The 25,596-nt window shown below is 47.3% G+C and overlaps 2 protein-coding genes across 3 annotated transcripts; one reads left to right on the top strand and one right to left on the bottom strand.

Annotated features, from left to right (window-relative positions):
- Window positions 1–246: 246 nt before the first annotated feature.
- On the top strand, window positions 247–5,006 carry LOC144118468 (serine/threonine-protein phosphatase Pgam5, mitochondrial-like). Of its 2 annotated transcripts, XM_077651404.1 has the most exons (5): window positions 247–1,015; window positions 1,398–1,576; window positions 3,038–3,252; window positions 3,955–4,085; window positions 4,561–5,006. In XM_077651404.1, exons 1-5 carry the CDS (start codon window positions 864–866, stop codon window positions 4,709–4,711), a joined length of 828 nt encoding a protein of 275 aa, XP_077507530.1. In that variant the 5' UTR covers window positions 247–863; the 3' UTR covers window positions 4,712–5,006. The 2 variants fall into 2 exon arrangements, with proteins under 2 accessions (XP_077507530.1, XP_077507531.1); XM_077651405.1 differs by lacking the exon at window positions 3,955–4,085.
- Window positions 5,007–15,485: 10,479 nt separating this feature from the next.
- On the bottom strand, window positions 15,486–22,428 carry LOC144120982 (glutathione S-transferase-like). Its single transcript, XM_077653843.1, has 3 exons — window positions 22,340–22,428; window positions 17,678–17,959; window positions 15,486–16,333 (listed from the first exon to the last, which is right to left on the bottom strand). The coding sequence occupies exons 2-3, from the start codon at window positions 17,941–17,943 to the stop codon at window positions 15,937–15,939; spliced, it is 663 nt and encodes a 220-aa protein (XP_077509969.1). The 5' UTR covers window positions 17,944–17,959; window positions 22,340–22,428; the 3' UTR covers window positions 15,486–15,936.
- Window positions 22,429–25,596: the final 3,168 nt, after the last annotated feature.

The raw sequence follows: 25,596 nt of genomic DNA, 5'->3' as shown, positions 1-25,596 counted from the left end.
GTATCACAAAGTGTAAAGTTGGTTTTGTACTAAATCATCTTGAATAAAAAAATAAAACCATAATCGTTTGACAAAAACAAATAGATCTCTGCAGCATAATAAGGACGCAGACAGTTTTGAGGCAAAATTTTTAACATTTGCAGTTTCGGTTTCTTTGATAAAGCACGTGATTGCACGTAATCGCGCATGTAATCGCGTTTTGATGAAGGCAAAAGGCTCCTGCATTACCCGCGGGCTACGCTACAGTGTTAGATACCTTGTAGTTCACTGTAGACGTACGATGTCAGCGCACGTCAAATAACCCGGCGCATTTGCGGTGCCCACCGAGAAGTGAAGCAGTTACTGGTCTTTCCTTTTTGTCTTAATAATCCCCACATTAGCAGTGTTGATCATGTCGAGGCCTGGGCAAGATGGGGGGAAAATGAAGGGAAGGGTACGTCCCATTTCGTGGGCTGCCTTGAGCTCCGCCGCTTGGCTTCCTTGTGACTGCCGCCTGTTTTTTCGGAGCACGTGGTGCAGTCGGATCGCTCGATTACCAGCCATAACACCTACGACGCAGAAACGCCGCTGTCCAGAGTATATCTATTTCTTTTCGAGATAGTGCGAGTGTCGATATGGAATATGCCTACCGACTACCCAGAGCGGCAGAACCAGTATTACTACTACCTCCTCCAGCAACGCACACACGCGAAAGAAACGTCGTCTTTGTCTTCCGCTATGGTGGGGCCTCACGAGTGTCCAGCCAGTGCTCTGTAGCCGCTCAGAGCACGTTCCATTGCTGTGCATGTTGTGGCTTGACTTCTTGCCTGTGAGCAGGCTGCGCTCGCTATTCTGTCCCGATTGTGCGCTGTAAAATCTTCTAAATGCTCGGCCACTTTGTTAAGGGCGCGGGAATTCTCGGTGGTGGCATAGCAGCACTTGTGTTCCACGTCGGGGAAGCAGGGAGACGCCGGGCAAGTGCATCGTGGACGACGAGTTACCAGCCGACAGCGCAATGGAATAGCAACTGGGACAGGTACATGCGGGCTTCGCGGTGACAGGGGCATCGAGGGGTAGATGTAAAATATCCGCACCCTCTACCATGCTAGAGGTAGTAGTGCAAGGCAGCAGGCCTCTGTAAAACTCCAGGATATACTGATCTACAGTTATTGCATACCGACATGCTAGATAAGGCTGCGTGCATTATTTGAGAAGCACGTCTGTTCAGTTGTCAAATGCATATGGCACACGGACTAGATTTTCTCGGCTTTCGGTTTCCTGATTTGGCTTTCATAAGGAATGTCAGACTCTTCGATGACATTTGATGACTCTTAATACTCCAATCTTGTCTTTCATTTTTAAGAGGTACATTTTTCGCGTTATGATCCGGGTGTAGACTGGTCCTTGCTTTCATACAGGCGGGACCCTGAGCTTTGCGTGAGGCCTCCTGCGGATTCTTCGGAACAAGAAAAGAGCCGTTACAATGAAGAAGTGAAGAAAGCGAAGCCGATGGCGACGCGATATCTCTACCTGGTCCGACATGGCGAATTTAACGTTTATGAACAACTGGACAGCGACCGCACGTTGACTAAGCTTGGTAAGCTGTTGTTTTTTCATCACCCCCGACAAGTGGTGCACTCGACGGCCGAAGGGCATTCCTCCCACCCTGACGAAACTTTAAAGCTGTACGAGTCCAATGTTCCTTAGTTTTTAATCTGTATAGGCACCCTCGTGCATGGCATTGGCTGTACTCCCCTTTCTGCCTTCTTTCACTGCATTATCCGACGTGGTGGCTTAATGGGTGGGACGTTGGGTCACTGAGCCCGAGGATGCGGGATCAAGTCCCGACGAACTACAAAATCTGCCTGTGTGCTGTACGATGTCAGTGCAAGTTAACGAATCCTATATGATCCAAATAATTCCAGAACACTCAGCTACGGCATCTCTATCTCCATTTTCCTTCTTTCACTCCCTACTTGAGAAAAAATAGTTTTGAGATATTAAAGGGTGCAGTAACTATATCCTTTATCAGTGGACACCTCAACCGCGCCATGGAAGCGAGAAACATGGAGAGGTGGGTGGAGTTGTCATTACGGGCGAAACCCGGCGTCGTTGGCGGTTGGAAGACTCGGTGTAAGAGAAAACTTTAAACCCAAGAGCCGCCACCGTAGAGGAAATTTGATGGCTACTGGACATATGATTTGAACTAATTCATCATCATCATCGTCAGATTGACTACGCCCAGTGCAGGACAAAGGCCTCTCCTATATCTCTCCATTTAACTCGGTCCTGTGCCAGCTGATGCCACCATATATCCCCGCAAAGTTCTATAATCTCATCCGCCCACCTAACTTTCTGCCGCCCTCTGCTACTCTTGCCTTATCTTGGAATCCAGTCCGTAACTCTTAAGGACAACATGCAAATAAATTAATTGTCAAATCGAAACTTTAATTGTCGTTGATGTGAGTGAATTCAGTTTGTCAACCCAAATCGATCACACAATCGGAGTCGCAATGATAATGCCTACACTTCCGCATCAGTAGAAGTCGCATTGATCGTCTGTGAAATATTTAGCGGTGTAAACAAACTGGTAAATCGTTAGAGATCGCCGCTGAAAGCTTCAGCCAAACATAGCCGATCTACAGAAGAGGCGCAATTAACCCTGACCCGAAGTTGTTTTTTTTTTCGGCCTCTTAATTCACTGCGACGTTTTGAGTGTACGATAGAACACTTGAACTTTTTTTTCTACGGGTGGTTTACGAGGTACGGATCTTTATATAGGATATATTCTTCCACTTTGATAAAATAAGCTTCAGGGCCCCTATCAATGTTTCATCCCTAGTCTGGTTGAAAAGGTACTTCGGGCAGTAATTTTCTGCGCCACAATGCCGCTTCCTATCTTCGTCCGTTTGGAGTGACGCTGCAGTCTAGAGGTCTCTTCGTCGTATTATTTGCCCAATGCTCTTTACCGAACAAGGGAAGTCGACCTCCTGAAGCTGTTCCGCAGCTGCAGGCTTCCTCTCGCCTTCCCTCAGCCTTTTCTCCTCGGACAACGCAGGCCGCCAGCAGGCCGAGCTGACGGGACAGAGGCTCAAGCAGCTGGGCGTCCCGTTCACCAGCCTCGTCCACTCGACCATGACGCGGGCCGTCGAAACGGCCGGGCTCATCCACGAGCACCTGAAGCAGGTTCCGGTCACCTCGTGTGAGCTTATCCGCGAAGGGGAACCTATGCCGCCGGAGCCCCCTTTCGGAATATGGAAACCGCAGTCTAAGGTACGCGTTCTCAGCAGTTGTTGCCGTCGCGGCGACGTCACTATCCGGCCCGCATTTCGGTTAGTTTCTGAGCCGTCTATTTAGATCTGTTGGACCCTGCAGGCATTCCTGCATGATGCGACCAGGTTTCGTTTTCAGCGTAGTGGGCCAGTCGGCGATGCAGTGTATACCGTGCTGGTTGATGTTAAAGCGAGTTCTGCCCGGCGGCACGATCACCGACCGTGCTTCTGCCGTTCTATATGAGTATCCACGGTATCTTTGCACCTACAATTCTGTGCCCGTGAGCTGTGGAGAGATGAAGGCAATTAAGTAGTGGCGGAGGAAAATACCCTCTTTATAAAACCGGAGCTCCTGTTGACAATCGATGTGAGCGCATCCATGGGCTGTACAGCCAGCGTTTCTGAACCAGTCTTGCATGGATGTATCTGCACTCAAGGAACCGGCTGCGCTTCCATCGCGTATGCCCTGTAGGTGACCTCACACGCCAAGGCAAGTGCTACAGTGACGAAAACGAGTGAACGCGCGCTCTATGGCGTTCGGTTGCTGCGCCCAAGGACGCGGGATGGAATCCCAACCGCATTTCACCTCCGTCGAAATGCGGAAACGCTGGTGTGCTGTGGGATACCTTTCATTTTTTTTACTATTTTACTGGTGACTGTACTTCAAGCAACTGGTGACCCAGATCGCGAAACGATGTTTCAGTTCTTCGCTGACAGCGCCCGCATTGAGGCCGGTTTCCGCAAGCACTTCCACCGTGCGCCTCCATGCCAGAAGGAGGACTCGCACGAGATCATCGTCGGCCACGCGAATGCCATCCGCTACTTCGTATGCAGGTGTGTACAGTGTCCGCCAATCTGGCGATACTTCCGTGATTGTTCATGGCGTGGAAGTAGTTTTAGTGTTTCAGCAGGTCGCCTTTGTATCCTCCGCTCGTTTCACTGTTGCCTATGTATAATGCGCAGTTAGGCGTGATCTAGAGACTCTATGAGAATGGGCAATCGTAAAGGGGGAAGTGTTCAAGAGTTGTGACATGGGAGTCAAAGTAAGACGTTAAGGGGGTTTGAGGCGCATATGAAACAGCACCACGCATTATAGCGCTGCGCATGCGCGGTATATAACAACCTCAAGTAACGCGCAGGGGGGGGGGGGGGGGGGGGGGCATCATCTCCATCTATGCCAACACTGTTTAGGCACCACATAGATATGAAATTGTCTACGCGCGCCTCCTATATATTCCTGTCGACATGTTGGTGATCTGTATACACGGGCTATGCTGCGCGCCACACCCGTTGGGCTTGTCCCGCGCAGGGCCCTTCAGGTTCCTCCCGAGGCGTGGTCCCGCATGTCACTGGCCCACTGCAGCATCTCCGTCGTGAAGATCGCACCGACCGGAAAGGTCTCCCTGAGGTCCCTGGGGGACGCGGGACACCTGGCCAAGGAGTTCATCTCAGCCGGATAGCACGTCTACGGCTGTGCTGCAGTGTAGCCGCGATTCCCTCCCATCGATTGGGACGGCACGCGGCAGTCGTTTATAATCAGCGGACTTGCGCGTATCGCTGATTATTTAATCTTTTTCTTCGGACAGCCAATAAACTACTACGTGATTAATGCGCCGGTGTAACAGAAAAGGGAAATCAAGCCAACAGGCTGCCCCGCAAAAGTACTGCGAGCTCGCTGTATTGTATGTGAGCATTTATAGTGCAAAAAACGCACGCGGATGACGATGAGAATAAAACAGCACACGAGCGCTAACTTCGACTATATACACACTTTGTTCTTTGGCGCGCACATGGTTTCGTAAGAAAAACGACTGCAAAAACTGAATGCAGGGAATGGCGAGAAAAAAATGGTACCTAATTTATCATGGTTAGGCCAAATGCGAATGAGGTGCGCTCGCACGTTTTAGTCATTGTTTTGCTGGTTATGACAAGGCACACGCAATGTAAGCATTCACAAAACGGCGAGTTTCACTCGAAAGTTGATTGGTGTTACCGTACCTGACCCGCCGCGGTGGCTCAGTGGTTAGGGCGCTTGGCTACTGATCCGGAGTTGCCGGGTTCGAACCCGACCGCGGCGGCTGTGTTTTTATGGAGGCAAAACGCTAAGACGCCCGTGTGCTGTGCGATGTGAGTGCGCGTTAAAGATCCCCAGGTGGTCGAAATTATTCCGGAGCCCTCCACTACGGCACCACTTTCTTCTTTCACTCCCTCCTTTATCCCTTCCCTTACGGCGCGGTTCAGGTGTCCAACGATATATGAGACAGATACTGCGCCATTTCCTTTCCCCCCCCCAAAAAAAAAACATTATTATTACCGTATCTGTTATACACGTCCTTAACCAAACGCAACACAAATGTTTTTCCGAAGCCAGCCCTTGTTTCACTCTGTGTTTTGCCATAAAATATTTTGCATAGTATACCTGCTGTCAGGTTCCCCACAGCCCGGTAGGCCTTCTTGTATTTTACGCGATAGTGTATACAGCTCAACACAATGGCAAGACGGGCGAGTTGCTGATACATACTTAAGGGAAAATAGCGCAAAAGACGGGGACAAGTGAAGAAAACAACAGGACCAGCGCTAACTGGCAACTGAAGGTTTATTCACGGGAAACCAGGAATATAAACAGCGCAATCCAACAAGATAACAAAGCAAACAAACGTCTAGCTACGTGGGATCGAGGAATCGAACTTCACTATATCATGCAGGCAAACCAACCGGCTGCTAACGCACAATCTAGTTTTTTTCTTCATATAGAACGCCTCCATAATGTCCCTGTTTCCTTTGAATAAACCTTCAGGTGTGAGTTAGCGCTGGTCCTGTTGTTTTGTTCACTTGTCCCCGTCTTTTGCGCTATTTTCCCTTAAGTATACAGCTCGTTCGGTCAAAAAGCCGCCGGTGTAGTATAGTAGCCGCCGCCGTGTGTCGGAAATAATCGAGGGCTGCGTAAAAAAAAAAATTGTATCATGGTAACTTGTGGTTCTAGTGGTTGATTGGTGTGTGATAAGCGATGACGAGTTAATGGAATCTTTGTAATTCATTGATTCATTGATTATTAAAGAAATGAAAAAAATGAAAACGGGGGTTCAAAGGTGTCAAAATGCTGAAAATGAAAAGGCAATGCTTGATGATGCTAATTAAGAAAATATAGAGTGTTATTGATCACTTAAGCAATTGAAACAATTGAAAAAAAAACGATAAACGCGTTCAAAAGTGTCAAACTGCTCAGAATGGAAAGCCTAACCTAGTATGCTATGGCGCCATACCCTTAAGGCGGAGCTTTAATGTCCTCTTCAATTAAAGAAAATGCTGAAAGCTTTACTTTAAACACCCTGTATGGGCACCCATTAATTCTTTCGCGCCATACCCTTAAGGCGGAGTAAGTGTCCTCTCCAATTTTTTTATGCATCTGCGGCACCGGTGTGTCCGTTAGCTGCGTAATGTTTCATAGATTTGTCAAAAATGTTGCGTTAAAAAGGGAATCAACTACATCTGCAGGCACGTGGCCCTACCACGGGTCAATGAAGAAGTGCTCCAGATATGGTGCTAAAATATTGTCGTAATTTCCTATGGAAATTTCTTTGTTTATGCCACTTCACCTTGGCCAATCCCCCCATGTGGGTATGTGCCATGCCTTAAGAGGAAGAAGAAGAAGAGGAAGAAGATGAAGAAGGAGATGAAGAAAAGAAGAAGAGGACCCGAAATCAAGTTCTTTTACTTGAGGAGAAGAAGAAGAAGAAGAAGAAGTTCAACTTGATTTGGCAGTGCTCAACCAGCTGCCAGCACGCACCCCCCCCCCCCCCCCCCCCGGGCCTGGTCGAAAACTGGCTTGGCCCCTTCCCGAAAGAAATTCCTGACTACGTGTCTGATGATTGTTATTGTGAAATCTTACAATATATGAAAAATTGCGTTCATAAACTCCTTCTCGTTCAACAAAAATGCTTTTGTCCAGAATTGTTGGGTATGATTCCAAAACTTGTAAACGCGGATATCTGCCTCGCCTTTTTGCCAGGGCGCTCGTACGTCTGGCTGTGCCACGGTTACGGCTGCCTCCTGCGAACGGCCAACCTGTGCTTCATAGTCAACTGGATCGTCGCTGCCGCGCAGGTAGGACGCGAGTGCGTCCGTACGCATGTCTTTTTGCCGTATCCTGCACGAGAAGGGCGGATACACGCGTCGCTTCTGACGCTCTATATAGTATAGCCTGGAGTTATTACTGACCCTGTAGATCGACAGATCGAAAGAGAGGGCTGCACTCCCACGCGCACGTACCCCCTCAGCATTTCTGTCATCCGGGATGGCAGCCATCATGGTAACGCCTATTGACACCCAGCCGTCGCCCTGTGGACCAAATACTTTGCTGCCAACATTCCTGCCATGTTTTTTTTTAGGATCATGGTGCCTGTAAGCGCGAATTTCATCGGTTGCTGAAGCTGTGGATTTGCAATTGGGGGTCTCTTTTTGGGCAACCGTTCTTGGCGGAACCGTGATGACATCCTGGAGGGTTAGTACAGCGTCAATTATTTCGGCACGATTTCCCTGCTCCCACCAGGACAGCGCGGGCCGCATGCTGCTGAGTTCGATGGCCATGGCTACGCGTATAGTGGGCGAGGCCCTCGGAGCCGGCGTGGACTTCGTCTGGGGCATATTCAAGGTGGGAGAACTCTTCGCGAGAACTGGCATGCCACGATCGCAGCGCTTTATGGATAATTGGTACCGACGTCATAGCGGCCCCCGATTTGGCTGACCAGAAGCACGGTGTAAAGCTGAAAGCATTAATAAGCCGCTTATATCGCCACCTGCTCCGCTGTGCACCGAGGACGCAACGCGTGGACCACCATCAAGGTACGTGCAACATAACGTTCAAGGCTCTGTACACGAATCGAGATTTCTTCCGAAACTGTCACAAGAGCGTTTGTTTTCCTCTTGTTATCCCTAAGACTACCTGCGGTTGTGATACTGTTCGTCTACGGACTATCGCACCACGTGAAGAAGATGGCTGCTAGTTAAGGCGTGTAAGGTCTATCTTGGAAGTGCTTTCTAGCGGAAAGATACAGCAGGGGAAGGAATGAACATGACGGGACAGAGCGACATAGAGAACATAAAGCCATGTTTCCTTCAGGGATGCCGTATGCGCTCTACTATGCGGCTTAAAAGCAAACTACGGCTCCTGAAGACTTCTGACCTAGACTCTACGTACTAAAGTGGCCTGAATACTTTTGACAAGAGCTGCACATGCTAGGTAGACTGAACTGAAGTTCTGTTGATTTATTTTTTTTTTTACTGCTAAGTTTGCTCTGTGGGAGTCGAGCTAGATTACCCTTTGGATGCATGGGTGTTGGTGGAGATTGCTTTTGAAAAAAACTTATTCCACATTGCCGACTCCGTCAGTGTCAATTTGCGGAATGAACGGTTTCGTTTTCGTTAAGCGTAGATAGCTGGGCTAGTTGGTTCTAGGTATAATTATGAGACATCAATCCAGCGCACAAAAACACGCGGACGAGGAAAGTAGACATCACGGACGCCGGTCTTCAGTTTAGGTTTATTCCGCAAAACAGGCTTTTTATGCGCAAGGGGGGTGTATAGTAACTCGTGGGGCTGAAAAGCATTTCCTCGACGAGAGTATTATTCAAGGCGCCAGAAACCAAAACAAACACCAAAACAAAAGCATAGGCATAAGGGTATCTTGCCACTCCCATTCAACACATCGGTGCCTCTACACATCGCCTACCTGGATGACCCACCAAACACATTTTCCTTGAGATATTCTATTTCATTTTCTGGAGCGCAACAGAAGGGCTGCTGACGCTGTTTTCTTATTCAGCAGAGATACAGAAGGCTTCAAAAATTACCCGGCTCTTTTGAGTGTTGAACTTGCGCAACACCAGTGTTTCTTTCGAAAATACCGTGCATGCTGGCTCGTGCGAGCAGTTCGTTCACGAAGTGATGACATCTGTTCGAATCGTTTTGTTCTTAGGGATGTCATCACTTGACGTCACTATACACGGAATTAACAGCGTGTCTACAGAGGAGCGCTGTATACAAATTCGAGCCACCCCTAGTGCTGTGTAGCTGCAAGAATCTGCGTTGATGGTTTTTATTTATTCCTGACGGAATTGGTCGACCCCTTGTCCCATGACATCCGCAAGCTCGTCACACAAATACCGTTCTGTCTTGCCGGCCAACCTGTATGAAAGATTTGCTTTTCATTATCTCGGCTATATTTTTGCTGATGGAGTTTTTTTTTTCTCATGTTTTTCGGCAGGATAAGGATTCCACTGTAGATCTCATCCAGGTGGCCTCTCTTCACAACGAAGAGGTACAAACGGCACGTGTGCTTCCATTGGAGCGTTTTGAAACCACTTGCTCTTGACTTACCTTGTCTCTTGTTTCTGGTAGAGAATATATTGTCCTTGTAAGTTAAAACGTTAGAACAACCCTTACAAAAATGGTCTACAGACACTCTATAGACTTTTATAGACTCTGTTGCCTTCCTGTAGATATTTTTTTTCTATTCAGTCTATAGACAAAAGTCGACCAAAAGTGTATGGCCATACATCTATAGATTGTCTATAGACTGTCTATAGGATTTGTATGGCCTATAGACGGTTCTCTAAGGTTTGTCTATAAAGAGTTTATAGACTTTAAAGACATAAGTCTATGGACAGTCTATAGACTGTCTAAAGAAAGTTTTGTAAAGAATGGAGCATTTCGTGGTTCGCAGTACGCACGTAATGCTGCGCTGCGATTGCGATAACAGGCTGGCAATAAGATTGCCTGGAGGTTCAATTTTTCCACAGAGAGGAAGCCGGCTGCTATCGTAGATCAAGAATTTGCTAACCCCGTCAACCGCTCTCGTAGTCCTCTTTGCTCGCTTGGTCTCCTAGTGCACTAATGAGCAGTAATGCGCGTATTAAACTTACGTGGATTATTGATGCTCGCGCGCTGGTTGTGAACTGTGTGAATTTTACTAATCTTGACTGCTTTTTTTTTTGCCAGATATAAGAATATTAACACACGACCCTCCGTTTTCTGATGAAACCAGGTTTTCTCGATTCTTGCATCTGAACGCTTCTTAAAAAGAGTATAGACAGCAAATTTTTGTTGCGTCTTTTTTTCTTTCTAAGGATGAGTATAACATGAGTATACACGTGTCTTCACGCGGCAATCGCCTACGACCGTTAAATAATTCACAATTCAATTTCATCTGTTTCGGTTTTGGTTACAACCGCCGAGCGATGGCTACGATGTCGAAAGTCAGCATAGGTCGTGTGAGGCATCAAAAATATATATATACGGTTTAGCGTGGCTAAGCGCGGAATATCGTGCAGTAGCACTAGTTACGGGGGCACTTAAGGTCATACGTGCTAAAGGCATTTGACCTAAAGATCTTTGCCATAAAGGCCTTTGGCCTAAAGGCCCTCAATCTAAAGGCCTTTACACGAAAGACATTTACCATGAAGGTCTTCACCCTAGAGGCATTTGACCTAAAAGCATTTGACCTAAAGTCCTTTACCATAAAGGCCTTTCGCCTAAAGGCCCTCTAAGAGCCTTTATCCTGAAGTAATTTACCTTGAAGACTTTCACCCAGGTGAAGGCATCAATCAGTCAGTCAGTCAATAAATAAATAAATAAATAAATAACGTTTCGGAATCTACTCGGTTCCTTGGTTCGCATGCTAGTTGCAGCGAGTTGCAAGCCAAGCACACTGAGCGGCCGGTTGGCTGCAGCTCGCCCGCAGCCACACCTTGAGGAATCAAGGCACCGAGCAGGCTTCGAAGCGTCGTGTTATCTTACAGGAACTTGGTTGACGGTCATTTCTCCCTAAGAGCAAACGAAGTTATTTGCTAGTGAAACGTTTAAGACCAAGGTTTCTTTTCTGTCTTTGCAGATCGTCGGGCAAAATTGGTCGCAGTTCGCTTACCTGACCGTCCCAGTAGAAGTGAGCCACAACTTGTCGTATCTTCAAGTCGCGTCTCCAGTGCTGTTATGTCTATAGAGTTTTGGCATAACGTTTCCGCGTACCACTACGGTACACTGAAACCGCCGGTCGCCAACAGCGCATGCGCGGAATGAAGCGAGGAGTCAGGTGCCTAAAACCTGGCCTAAAGCTCACTAATGCAAGCAGGTCGAACACCGTCTTTCTGCGTATACAAACCAAGCTAACAGATTTCGAAAGCAATTAGGAAACACGGAGAAATAGTGCTATTCTTGTTCATTCTGATGTTGGAGAGATGAAGTAACTTATATACGCGATAACTTGACAAAGTACGAGAAAGGCAACATGTCGCTTGTTAGAAACGAATACATGACGTCCGCTTGACGCAAGCGTTCCCCCAACTGGGCTATACGCGGCGGCTGTCCCCGCTCTTATTTCAGAAGGTACCAACCATGTTCAGCAGAGTGTAAACTCTAAACAACGAATACGCCTATACGAGAATAAAAAAGGAAGTAAGTTGTCTCCTAGAGCACTCCCAAGCTTTTATAAAAGGGAGTGTGCTAGAGGACAGCTTACTCCCTTTTTCACTCCTTTCTGTTTAGGGTGCAGCCTAACATCGGTGGGGGGCTCACCAGCGTCTCACTCAGTCTTTGTCGCGCCTCTTTTAACCCTGTGTCCTGCGTCTTAAATAACGTACTCGCACCTCTCATCTGCCCTATTTGCTTCTTGAAATGAAGGTTAAGGCGAGTAAGTGGGCGCTGTCTTGTAGGCACGCATGGATGTACCCAGGTGGCACACAAGGTCTTCGAAACGTCTATTTCAGGAATAAAACGGATAAAACGGATTTTCAACCAAAATAAACGTTTTGAATAGGTCTTTTATGAGCCGAATTAGATCTGTCCCAACGGTAAGGTTAAAAGAGAGCTTTGCAAGACAGGTTTTATCTGCAGTGTGCTCTCTTTGAGACATCTTGTAGACAACAGGAGTTTTGGCGCCAAGGACATCGATTTTGGCGGCTTTTCGGGCTTGCTAACGGTCTTTAGGGGAGAAAGCTCGTATCTATCACGTGCAGAGAGGATGCGTGTATGCCAGAAAGTGTGCTGAATTTTTGCAAAAGCTCTCAGTGTACTGTGCTGTAGGTCGACTTCTTACTATGACCACCGTGAGAAGAAAGAAACCGTTTGTGGAGCTCTGCCAGCGGCAAAAGACGCGGCGATTGAGTGATGAAGTGGATAGGTTGACGGGTGGTACTGTATCTGTCAAGTGACTCCTCTGGCGGCTTCATTTCGCAAGACAGGAACTGTTTCGTTGTCCTGCGTACACCTTATTCGTGCCGGCTATACGTGGGCGCTCTACGTGGTCGTTCATCGGCTGTCCTATACTCCACACCCGAGAACGATGTCTGGCTGATAGATCGGGCCAAAACGGTTGCCGATTTAAGCCACTGTGTCCTGCAGGACTACGGTCCTGATCTCAGTGACTTGGTCGGTGCGACACTGCTATAATCGACCAGCCAATCCATGAGGTGTCAAAGAAACAAAAACAATATTGTCAACAGACAGTGTTTCTAGATTTTCAATGTTTATGGCGACTCCCAAAAGCTACGCTTTCGATGCACTATTTTTTTCGGCAAGCATATCAATATAAAAAATCACAAAGGAACTGAATGGGCAGCGCGGAGGAAAGCAAGGGGACAGCCATGAGCCGACTAGCGAATAAGATACATTACGCTGTCGGTGGTGGTTCATGCCGTAATCGAAAATTTTCCCAATTAGAGCCAGAAATCCCTACCTCCGGTCCTTTTCCCTGCAGACGCTTGGAAACTCCGGCAACTTAAAAACTGTGAGACAATTTTAGTCTATAAATTTCTCTGAAACTGTATGAAAATTCCCGTTGGGAAAAATTTTATTCCTCAAATTAAACATATCTCTGGGTGCTGTTCTTGAGTTGCAGCTGATCATGTAGGGACGGCAGCATGCAGACGACGAGACCTTATTTCAGCGCGCCACCATCGCGCAGGTGGTCTTCGTTCAGCTCCTGGTTTACTATCAATCACGTTTCGTGCAAGTCTTAAGCACTGGTAGAACTGGGCCAGCGACGACTCCGGTGCAGCCGCCGCAGCCGGACGCAGCTGCCTCAAGACCCGAGCAAGCGCCGTCTGTCGCCAAGTCGTCCAGCTCAAAGAGCAAACGCAGCAGGACGCCGAGCAACCCGGATGCATTGCCGTCTGCACCGGCTCATGATCCCGTATGAGTATAAAGTGTTCGGAATATCGGCTTGTCCTTATATAAAATTCGTTCGTTCACCTTTTCGAAGCGTTGTCATTAGTGCGCGACGTGGCGAGCTCTAGACGACTCTAAGGGCATGACGGCATAGTCAAACCAGTTAAGATTAGTTCAAGGCCAGGACGGCAATTTTACTTGGCTGCTTAACAATTTAATCGGGCAACAAACTGGATTACTTGTTTTCTAACCGCATTTTAACTTCGATGTGTTTATAAGTGACGGCGGCGCTTTCATCAAATGAAAATTGGTTTCTGAGGAAAGGAAATGGCGCAGTATCTGTGTCACATCTCGGCGGACACCTGAACCGCGCCGTATTAAGGGAAGGAATAGAGGAGGGACTGATAGAAGACAGGAAGAAAGATGTGCCATAGTGGAGGGCTCCGGAATAATTTCGACCCCCTGGGGATCTTTAACGTGCACTAACATCGCACAGCACACGGGCTCCTTAGCGTTTTGCCTGCATAAAAACGCAGCCGCCGCGGTTGGGTTCGAACCCGCAAACTCCGGATCAGTAGCCGAGCGCCCTAACCACTGAGCCACCGCGGCGGGTCATTCTTTGCGCAAAATCAGGTTTTGGGGAGCTTTCACTTGAACACTTTTTGCCGAACATATCATTTAAAGCCTCCCATCTCTACTCTTTTATCTGCTCGAGACAAATGAAATGAATCTATCATGAGAGAAAAAAAATGCCGATATAGCATGTGTAGGCCAAATGCAAATTAGGTCCCCGCTAGCAGTTCTTTCGGTTCGAGACTCATCTTTCCAAGGCAAGCAGGCGTCAGACAGAGATCGGCGAAATCGTAGAGGAGGGGGTGGGGGCTTCGTGCTAGCACACCTGAAGGGGACACTTATGATCTCCCTTAAAGGTATGACGCGATAGCGTTAATGGGTTAATGCCCTTTTATGCGGAATTGGCTATTTTCTTTCCATTCATTGCTCGTTAGGAGGGAGGGGGAGGGAATGCTTTTCTATTTTAAGTCATTTGGTAGTGCGCTCCTGTTTCGTCCAGTTCTATACTGTGTGTTTCGTCCTTTTTGTGCGCGCTGTTTCATGATGAGTCATTACCTAACTGGCCCAACGTTCGAAGCTACTAAAGTCCTCGCACCCCTCCTGGCGCAGTGGTGCAGCGGTTAAGCGATGCGCCACTGCCCTGCGATGGCAGGCGCTGCCACCGGTTGAGCTTGTGAGCCCAGGTTACTATTTCCGAGCAACCCCTCACGACCAATCATTAATCGAACTGTCACGTGCCACGATGGGCAGTTTGCACGCAACTTGATGGGCAGGTTGTGATGACGTCACAAGGTCCCGTAACCTCAGTAGCCCGCCTGCTACCCAGGCGGGTGGTACCCAGCCACCCAGCTCTTCAATGCCACAGATGGACCGCACAGACAGCGGCAGCCGCTGACGTATTCAGACGCGTGCTAGCGGGTGGCGTGGTCCAGTCCCTCAGTCACCAACTCAAGCAACTCAAAGCAGCGAAAACACATTTTTGGTTGTTTCATGTACATTTAGTGACCAACTGATATGGTGTATGCTGCTGCGTTAAGTGTTTTTTTACTCTTCGACGCGGCGCCGTAGAATTGAGCAATAACGTCCAAAGAGTGTCGACATTTGGCCCGCTCCCTAGTACTGTCTCTGCCTATAGTAACCAGGCTGCCCGGTTTGCTTCTCAGTTGTATAGCGGAACACTTATCACACCCAGCAAGCTATGAACCACTGTGAGGTAAGAAGAACCCTTTTCCTCATCTTCCAATACCTTTTGATTTTTAGGGAAGCCGTATAAGGGCTCCACTATATGAGGGAGAAGCAAACCATGCAGCCTGGTTACTTTTGGCAAATACTGTACATGCACAGACCGAAAGCACAAGAGTAAGGGGGCCATTCATCGTAGAATTAGACGCTTTTCTTTGTGTAGATGGCCACAAATTCCCGCTCGTCTTGTTGCTGCCACGAAAGAACGCTAGACCACTAAATAAAACATAGATGTGCTTTACATTGTGCTTGTGTTGAACAATCGAAAAGGAATGCCACGCTTCTTTGAAATGGCTGAACATTATTTTATAGACATTTTCAGCGTTTACGAACATCGCGAACTCCGTGAATATAGCTACAGCCTCGTGTTGCAGAATGCAGCATCCGGTATGTTTTTATTTTTGACAGCTCTCGTCTTCCACGGTCAGGTGCCGAAACGTATAGTGGGGGCCCAGGAGCTGTTCGTGCGAAAGCGTACGCGTTTCGTGTTCAGTCAAGCTGCAAGAGGGCCAGTGAACCAGTGTCGCATTACTCTGAGGTCAGTGACGTCACTACTTTGGTGCTCGTGTCCGCCCAGCGGCCGCTTAGCTTTGCCAACTACTCAGTCCCGGTTGTGTCTCGTATGGTTCCTTGCCTTCAGACGAAACCAAGGCATGTCCTTATGAGCAAACCGGTCACTGGCAGACGGTGCCGAGGCTTCACCCAGCGGCCACTACTGCTTCTTGAAGCCCCACTTGACCATGGGCCCCAGGATGGGGTACTTGTTGTACTGTCCCGAGGCGAAGTGCTTTCGAATGTTGGGCAGCTCCTCGAAGCGCTTCAGGTAGGCCATCAGGATGGGGAAGCCCTGGAACACGTTGGCGTTCAGCTCGTAGTTCCAGTCGAGCGCCTCGTAGAGCAGGAAGTCGACGTAGGTGAGCCTGTCGCCCATGACCCACAGCTTTCCCTGCAGCAGCTCGTCCCACGGCCGTAGCACGTTCTCCAAGTTCTCCTCGTACTTGCGCCTGGACTCCGTGTAGTTCGGGGAGTGCACGGCCATCACGAGGCCCCAGGCGAGGTCGCGGGCCTGCTGCTCCAGCATGTCCAGCTCCTGCGTCTCCGCCTCGTTCCTGCGGGGGTCGTACAGGTCAAGCGAAAGACATCTGCAATTTCTCGTACTCCATTTTGCCTTAAGCCTTGTCGAGAGAGGTGTAAATTTATTCGCACATAAATGCACAGAACTCGTGCTCAAGCACAGTGTTCTGCTGCCAGGGCTGTCGTGCGAGCTTGCGGCATGTGTCCTAGGAGCGTTTTGTTCAGGACAGTTGCAGTAGGTTGCATTTAATCTCAAATTCTGGCCCGAATGAACGTTTCTAGCGTCGTGCCAGTAGCTCCAGAGTCGTCTAACGTGCTGGTTTCTGCTTCATATCCCGGAATGCTGTCCACCGCGGTTTTGCCCACTGCTTACCAATCCATCTACTTTGGAAGTTTAATAGACCACGTGAGACTTAGTGTGTATAATTAGCTTCCAATAAGGCCAAATTTCTAGCTTTCTCTCCCCGCTTTCCCTCACTTCGTCAGTAGAAATAAAAACATTATAAATTAAATTCGCTCGTATACGAGATGCCTTTTTAGACTCGGTGTAGCGTCTTCTGCAACTGACCTGCTTTGAAGGCAAGCATACTGCTGTGTTCAATTACTGCACCTTTGACTTTATAATTTCCCTGCTTTAATTAGCATATTGAAGAAGACAGTAGAAAAAAAAGAAATATAGGCGAGAAGTTAAGCTATCGGGCACGCAAGAATAATTTTTCCATGCTTTAAATGTTATTGTCCACTTCCCATTAAAAGAAATCGGTATGGCAATACCCAGGAGCGAAATGAGAATTTCTGATTCTGTTGTCGCACAGAGACCACGGCACACAGGCATGAGCCTGCGCACTCACAGTGAATAATGGGAGAGGACCTTTTACAGTCTAATCAGTTTGTTCGAATTGCCGCTGTTGTCGAAGTCATTCGCTATAGTCACTTGTTTTCATGTACATACTTCCTACAGAGAGTTTTTTGCTGGTCGCGTTGACGTCGCAACAACGAACATTTGTGGTACACTCTCGGGATGTTAGGAACGATCAAGATTAATCCAAAATCGACCCTAGCTAGGGCCATAGTTTTGAGCACTCATTCTATTGACTGAGCTGACCAGAGTCCGGCGGGAAGATTATATGCCGCGGGTCCCAGTCGATCGACGGTTCAAAATGGCACGAGTGTCGTATAGTGCCGAGGTGTTTCTGCCGGCGGTTCTAACTATGGTCTAACTGCGTCGGCCACTCATCTGATTGCAGCCGAACGACTGAGAAGAACACCAAGATATGTTATCTCTCCGCTGCGGAGCAGTTCATCTTGGTCTCTGGGTCTATTTCCAAAGAGTAGCATTTATCGAGGAATACTAGTAAAAACAATGGTGCCCACTATACCTCGCAGCAAGGTCGTGCTTTCTGGCCAGGTAGCGCATGATGGCCATGCTCTGCGTCATCTTGACGTCATCATCGATGTAGTAGGGTAGGTTGGGGAACCGTAGTCCCAGCGTGAACTTCTCCTTGAGCCAGTTCTCGCGGTCGAAGTCGGGCGCCGAGCCGAATTTGTAGCGCTTGTCTTCGAACTGCACGCCCTTGTAGACGAGCAGGTTGCGGATGGCCTGCCCCAGGCCTCGCAGGTCCCAGTAGCCGAGAACGGGCGCCATCTTTGCTGCAGTAATGCTGGAAAAGTAGAAGGCGTAAGACGCATACGGTGCTACCTGCAGTATAGCAAGAAGACCCTTACAAAAATTTATTTTGAGAGTCTACAGACTGTCCATAGACTTCTGTCTATAAAGTCTATAGATTCTTCATAGACAAGCCGTAGAGAACTGTCTATAGGCAATACAAATACTATAGACAGTCTATAGACAATCTATAGATTTATGACCATACACTTTTAGTAGACTTGTCTATAGACAGTCTATAGACAATGAATAGACAACGAAATATCTATAGGAAGGCAATAGAGTCTATAAGAAGTCTATAGACTGTGTGTCTATAAACTATTTTTGTAAGGCATGCCTGCCGAGAAATTCTGGACAAGTGCATTTTTCAACGAGGACTTGTTTATTAACTCATTTTTTTTTTCATTTATCGTAAGATTACTCTATAACAATCAATATATCCGCAGATAGATTCCCCTACCGGTAGGTTTTCACTTATTTTGCTATTAAGGTTTCTGCTGGAATCAAAAATGTTCTCCATTGATTTTATATAACAGTTTTAACTACTCGATTCGAGCGATGAACAAACTTTAAAAGAAAGAGTTTGCAACGTATTGGAAGAGTGGACCAATACTATCAATATTTCCGTCATCACGATATGTACAAGAACCCTGGACTCTGTAGGACCTGTCCGTAAGCTACTAAATATGTTCATCGCGTCTGTGGATGTCCCTTCCCTGTCTGGTTTATCGATCGCCGTGATCAATAGGTCTTGACAAATAACAACGACGACGACGACGAACAACAACAAGGACTACGACGACGACGACGACGACGAAGACGACGACGACGACGACGACGACAACAACAACAACAACAACAACAACAACAACAACAACAACAACAACAACAACAACAACAACAACAACAACAACAACAACAACAACAACAACAACAACAACAACAACAACAAGATCAGCAGCAACAACAACAACAACAACTCAAGCGTTTCGAACCTTCATTCCAAAGAGGAAGGCTGTATTTTCACGTGCGCTTGACTTCCCAGATTTTTATAGCGCGTAGCAAAAACTCGATTAATTCGCCACTGAGCACGAAAGCGTTTTCCTCAATCACTCCATTCATCTGTATTTTGGTGTCAACGGCAGCAATAACAAACTGCCGTCACCGACGGCCTTGCCACTCAGCTGACGTTGCAGTCAGCCGTCGCAGCTTCGGCAGAGCGTGCAGACTACAACGACGCGACACGCGTAAGAACCGGCATATATAATCTGGCCATCAGATCTAGCATGTCGGTCGAGTATTGCAGCGAGCGTCATTAAATCGGTGTTACTTTGTTTGGCTGTTGCGCCTCGATGCTCACGCCGCAATGCCGGAAAAGAATAGCGACTCGCGGCGAACAGAGAGAGCAGACCGCGGCGAAGAATAATCGGAATGCGGCAAGGTGCGGCCTTTCCAGGCACACGACGCGGCCTTGAAGAGACTGCCCATCCTCCGGCGTACTATTACGGGCCCCGCGGGAGATAGGCTGCCCGTTGCAAGACGGCGATCTAAGCAAAATGGTTTCTCAGCGGCTTCAAGGCGAAAAGGACCGCCCGCCACCAGTGAGAAAATAAAGAAGGGAAGACACACACACACACATTTGCAAGATTACTGTAATGTGCCCTTCTTTCCTTATTCCTTATCTTTATTATGTTGGGTCCTTGGTAACGTATATTGTGGACGCGCGCTTCAATCACGGTGTTGGACATCAGGGGCCTAAGTATACGAATACGTGTGTTCGCTAACATACATCCAGATAATAAGGATGGGGAAATAGAGAGACCTATATGCGCGTTCTTTTTTTGTGTGTGTGTGGCTCCGTTAATACACTTAGGCCGACTTTGTGCCTGCACCACTTCGGAATGCTTTCCGAGCTACGTTACATAGCTGCACCAATGGGAATCGAGTTTGCACTGAGCGGGGAAAAAAAGCCTTTATTCCCTGCTCGATGTCTAAGGCTGGACAGCTGAGGTGTATGTGCTACTTCCTCCACCTGCCTCTCTACAAGCAGACGGTCCGCTATGCTTTCAGCAGGTGTGCACTTTGGTACTGGATTAGATCTTGTTTCTCGCGGTGTGGTTCTAGTGTCCATTCAAAGAAAGACGGTGAAGGGAAAATAAAACAACTGAGGGGTTCACTTCTTTAATGTCTCGTATACAATAAATGTGTTGAAAACTGGAACAATCAGGTGAACCGGCGCGCCAAGTCGTGTCCGTTCGCTGTTCTCGGAGTACGTGCCTCCCTGGATTGTGATCAGTCGACCGTGCTTGGTCTCAGTTATATATAAACATCCTCCCCAATAGTTTCGCAGAACGTTGGAACAAAAATACGTTGACTTGTATTCAAATAAGTGCAGTGTATTGTTTATTAACGGAATGAGACTTGTATATTGAATCCACAGACTGCGACAGATTTACGCATTAGTGGTCTGAAAACATACCTTGTTTCAGGAGATGCTAACCTGCACAATTGCCGTTTGAATTTTTCGATTCAACCCCCACCCTCACTCCCCCTCCCCCGCTTGAAAAAAAAGATCAAACTATGCCGAATTCATTTTATTTTAATTCTTTTTTAACCGACAAAAAAAAAAAGAAATCTGTATTTTTCGCATGTACGCCACAGCTAGGTGGATTTGAGTGAGTTACACTAGGTCACAAGAGAAAATTAATAACGTGCGGAAGCCAGGGGAGCAGTAATGTAACTGTGCGTTTTTAGGCACTCGTCCGCAACTTAAGGCACACACAAGTGCAGACCACTGGAAGAGTGCACTTCCTAACCAAGCGTCGTCTGCTAGCGTAGCGCCACATATATACTCAAGGACTGTCATTATACACCATTAGTTAAGGATGTTTTTTTTTTTATCTGATGATGTTCTTAAGTGTAACAGGCCACCCTCAACGCCAGAACATGCATAAGCGAAATGTTCTGACTTGCGTTACGGTACAGCAGCAGTTGCATCGCTGCCTTCGAGATGCGAGATCCTCCGGCTGCTTTGCCACCTTTAGCTCCTTTGAAAACCAGAAGTTATTTCTTGTGAAGGTGTCCGGCTTTCATAGTTCCTTCCGTCAGTAAAGCAGTGGTGAACATATCACAAGCGATTAAGAAATACACGCGAATTAATTACAGTTATATAAACTGCTTCCGAGTTGAAGGGGCATAGATGGAAAGCATGGTTCGACGTGTCTAAGCATTCAAGTGTTCAACGTGTTTTCCGTTTAGCTGTTTGCGCAACAAAGTTTCGAGAAATAAACTTCCAGTTACGCCTTTGTCTCACGGCCAGACCACTTACTCCCACATGGTCACTTTTTATTGGCGATAACATTTTCCTCTGCAAGGACAGCTCTAAATACGAGTATCTGTGCGTTAATTACAGGCACTTTCATTAAACGCTCCTCCTAAACAAAAGGGCAAGATGAAATGCACGTGACTTTTGACCGCAAAAGGGAAGCGCGTATTTTACCGAAAAGTGAGATAATTAATTTGCAGAAAATTATGTTGACAGTAAAAAACAAAACAAATTATGTTCAGAAATAAACGCAAAAAAAAAGTCCGCTGAATTTTCAAGCTCGCTTCTCCGGAACGGTGGGAGGCCGTGCTGGTCAGCTCGACACCAAGATTCAAGTACGGGCAATCGAGCGGGTCAATAAGGTCGCCGCCAGCCACTGGCTATAACGGCCATCTAGTTTGTGTCTCCTGCAACCTGCTGTCGACGCAATAAATGTTTTACTATCCAATCAAGAGACAAAAACCGAAAACTCCGACCGCTACGTACACTGCTCGAGGCAGCTCACTGTAGGCCCAGGACACGCAGTCTTCCTTCGCGCTGAGAAAGCAAATTTCACAATCATAAATACCCGGAGAAATTTATTCTCGCAGTACGTAGAGAGGGAAGAAGCAGCTAGGTGAGAAAAAAATACATATAAGAAAGGAAACATGGACGAGACAAGATTCTTGGCAATGTCGAGTGCACTGCAATCGTTGTGAATGGCATGCACCTGGTGACATAAACACCGGTGTTGCGATGGTCATCTACCAGCGCGTAACAAACACAGCGGATCAAAAGGCATTAACGCGCATAACCCTCTCACCGGTTACGCTTCGCGTCAAGCTACACGCGAGCGCCAGTGCGCCATACGACAATTGGCGAAGGGGCCGAAACAAACACAACGATCTCGCTGCTTTTTAATAAGTACTTCTAATAAGATCTATACCGTCCTCGTGAGATGATTATCGAAAAAGCAAACCGCATTCCATCCATTGCAATTCATAAATATGGGGCACCGGTCTCTCAGTAATGACTGGCAGCAGAGCAACGAAAAAGCGGACGCGGGCTCACCGCTCTGAGTCACTCCAGGTCGCTCGTGGAGGAGGACGCCAGGGACGACTGAACAGAGAGCGCGCTGGTCGGCCGAGCACTCGTCGATGGCGACCAAACGTTAGCACCCTCGCCAGCTCGCCAAGGCCACGCCGCGACGCTCATGCCGCCACTTTTTAGGGGAGAGGGCGCTACGCTAGTATACGTCGGTGTTCGGAGGAGGAAGAACTCGCTTCCACACGTGGATTGCATGTATGAATCTGCTGTGGTACTTCTACGTTGCGCGCCAACATTTTTCCTGCTCGCATCCCTCCGGCGGCTGCAGTTCGCTCGGCGTTACGCACGCCAATGAGCATTAGAGCGTTTTAGCATAGTGTTAATTGCCGTACAGCGCTCCCACATACGTAGGACCCTTCGTTCGCGGTTTATTAATGCGAGAGCATTACTTGGCTATGTCGGCGAGTCCGCAAAACGTGTCGGCAGCCGTTCTGTCCTTCTCAGAAGAGGTGGGATCAAATGAATGATTGTAATCGATAGAGGATGATGTGAGGGTGATGTGCGACAAACTTTCGTGTGTATAGGATGATTAGTTAATTAATTAGAGCCAAAAATGGCGAAAAACCGTCAAAATAGCGCGGACATCTATATAGTGAGTGAACAGGGTAACAACTGTGGACGGCAGAATAGTGGGAAAATAGGCAAAGTAGTGGAAATAAACTTTGAAATGGATTGAAATGTGTTTGTTGAGTGATAATTAATCGAACAAAAAGTTTGATTTATATAGAGGAATTAACCAATTAATTAGAAGCAAACGTCGTTGGACGGCCGAATAGGCTGGACGGGAATATAGTAGGTGGACGGGAAAGCACCAATGGTAAAGTGACGGCGGCGGCAGCGTTTCGATTAAGGCGAAACGCAAAAGGCGCCTGTGTGCTGCGCGATGTCAGTGCACGTTAAAGATCCCCAGGTGGTCGACAATATTCCGTAGCTCTCCACTACGGCACCTCTTTTCTCCCTGTCTTTTCTCAGTCCCTCCTTTATCCCTTCCCTTATGGCGCTGTTCAGGTGTCCACTGAGATGTCAGACAGATACCGCGGCATTTCCTTTACCCAAAACCAATTTTCAATTGTCACCAAATTTGAAAAACCAAAATGTGTACGACGAGTGCTGAGGAGGCGTCAATACTTTCGCATTCTCCCAGTGCGGGTCGCTGCAGTGATCTCTAAGGTTTTTTTAATCGGAATTCGGAGGGTGAAAAGGGCGATATTTTTCGAGCCTAAATTCCGGTGCAAATTGGGTTATTTAGAGAAAAATTCCGCCTCGTCTCTGTCCTCGTCTGTTCAGCGCTGCTTTTCCAGAAAACCATGTACCAACACGCCCAACTCGCCGCATTATCCGTAGTTCGGGTCTTTTTTGGGTCAATTTTCGCAGCACAAGGCACCTCACTACGACACTTCATTGTTTCTTTTGCCACACATACGATGCCCTATGTCTTGCTTCTTATTTAATAAATAATATGAAGATCGCAGGCTCCACTAAACAATTGTTTACCAATTAAGGTATTTTTTCCCTAAGAAGCACTCCTGCGTCTAAGCAAGACCGGCCTGCCTTTATTTGTACAGTGTGAAAACATTCAACATCACAGCAACCATTTTAAATCAACGAGGTCCTTGGATCAGGGTGTCATTAGAGTGGACAGAGCTTAATACAGTGACTCTGATAAGACGTCTGGTCGGTGGCCATGTTTTGGCCTCTCGCTTCTAAATTGCACTTTTTTAACCTATCCTGAAATTTCTCCTCCTCCTCATGAATGAGAACTATTGTATATCCACAGAATTTATCGGGTTTAATTCGATTTTTAAGAAATATGTCCGGGGTTCAAGAATCGGATAAAATCGAGTTTTTCCGGAAAACGAAGGGCACTACACATACACGGTGATTTTTTTTTTAACGTTTACAGATTTCAATTTTAAGAGCTCTCAGAGATACTTCGTCACGGCCTCTGCAGGTGGATTGTACAGCAAGGCGGTTAGATGTACAGGGTCGGTCAAAAGTTCCCAGGCCACAGGGTCTGCTTTTGAGCAGTATAGTCAGGCCGTTACGACACCCGCGAAGCTCATAATATCTGTAGAGGGTAAAAACAGCATAGTTCTAACATTTTATAACCTTGATAGGTTTGTCGGCATCAGAAGCGCCAGGATATACCGAAGAAAAGCAGAACGTGTGGAATGGGAAATTTTGACCAACCCTATACGTGATAGAGCTCAATAATTACACGATAAGTTAAGTGAACTAATCAACATTATTTTTGATTTTAGGGGACAAGATTATATTGCGAAATTGGAGACCGTCAACACCGTGAAGCAGTTTTTAAATTTTCTTTATCACCGACGTGGTTCGAAATATCGAACGTCAAAATTGCTCATTTCAAAGCTTGTTGAGCTGGATTTCCCGAAATTTATGACCGTCAACACCGAAAGTGACCGAGTTTTTAAATTTTCTTTATCGCCAACGTGGTTCGAAATATTTAACTTCAAAATTACTCATTTCAAAGCTTCTTGAGTTGGCTTTCCCGCATTGAAAATTTGAGATGGTGTTACGGCGCGTAGTATCGTCGCCCAAATCACGTTAACTGCTACTGCGTCATAAGATACCCCAAAACAGAGTGTGTATGCGCTGCTTTAGAAATTCGAGCGATACCATTGGACAATATAGATAAGCAGTTGATTTGACGTATTGGTATCTACTACCAGATGGCAATGGCCGTGCTCCCAAAATTACGAAATTTAAGCAATGATTGCTTTGTTTCACGTAAAATTGCATAACAATTTTAACGCCTTGCCTTCTTATAGAGGCCAACAGGTCAGCGCAGCGTTTGTCTTGGCTCGTTCTCGGTCTCAGACTTTCAGGCTGTTGCCGTATTGAAAATTCAAACCGGGCTCGGCCAGCCTTTTGTCCTCCTTAGATGGTGGCGCCAGGTACGAAGATGTTATGACCATTTGCGGATACTGTGTTATGCGCTGGATCCCGGATGGCTGGCCGGTATCAAGCTACGTTCCATTAGTCGCCTTGCAGCTAATCTGACGGAATCCCTCTGGGTCCACACTCTAAACAATGCCTTGCACTCGACTAAGGCAAGACAAAGCAAGTGTCAACGTAAGAAGGATTTGACTGTGATTGGAGATGTGGTCGTGCCAGGGGACGTCACCAACATTTTAAACAAGGGTCCTAAGTTCTGTCAAGAACCAAGTGTTGCGGGACATGAGATGCTTGCGCTG

This window comes from Amblyomma americanum, chromosome 2 (genome assembly GCF_052857255.1).
Source record: "Amblyomma americanum isolate KBUSLIRL-KWMA chromosome 2, ASM5285725v1, whole genome shotgun sequence".
NCBI lineage: Eukaryota > Metazoa > Arthropoda > Arachnida > Ixodida > Ixodidae > Amblyomma > Amblyomma americanum.
This window is presented reverse-complemented; position numbering and strand designations above follow the sequence as displayed.

Bases quoted from the DNA above. Each gene is read 5' to 3' on its own strand.
- LOC144120982 (XM_077653843.1), bottom strand. From the start codon at position 17,943: ATGGCGCCCGTTCTCGGCTACTGGGACCTGCGAGGCCTGGGGCAGGCC. The intron at 16,334-17,677 runs GTATAGTGGGCA...CGACCCCCGCAG, and splicing joins AAGCACGACCTTGCTGCGAG to GAACGAGGCGGAGACGCAGG.
- LOC144118468 (XM_077651404.1), top strand. From the start codon at position 864: ATGCTCGGCCACTTTGTTAAGGGCGCGGGAATTCTCGGTGGTGGCATA. The intron at 1,577-3,037 runs GTAAGCTGTTGT...CGGACAACGCAG, and splicing joins CCGCACGTTGACTAAGCTTG to GCCGCCAGCAGGCCGAGCTG. The intron at 3,253-3,954 runs GTACGCGTTCTC...ACGATGTTTCAG, and splicing joins TATGGAAACCGCAGTCTAAG to TTCTTCGCTGACAGCGCCCG.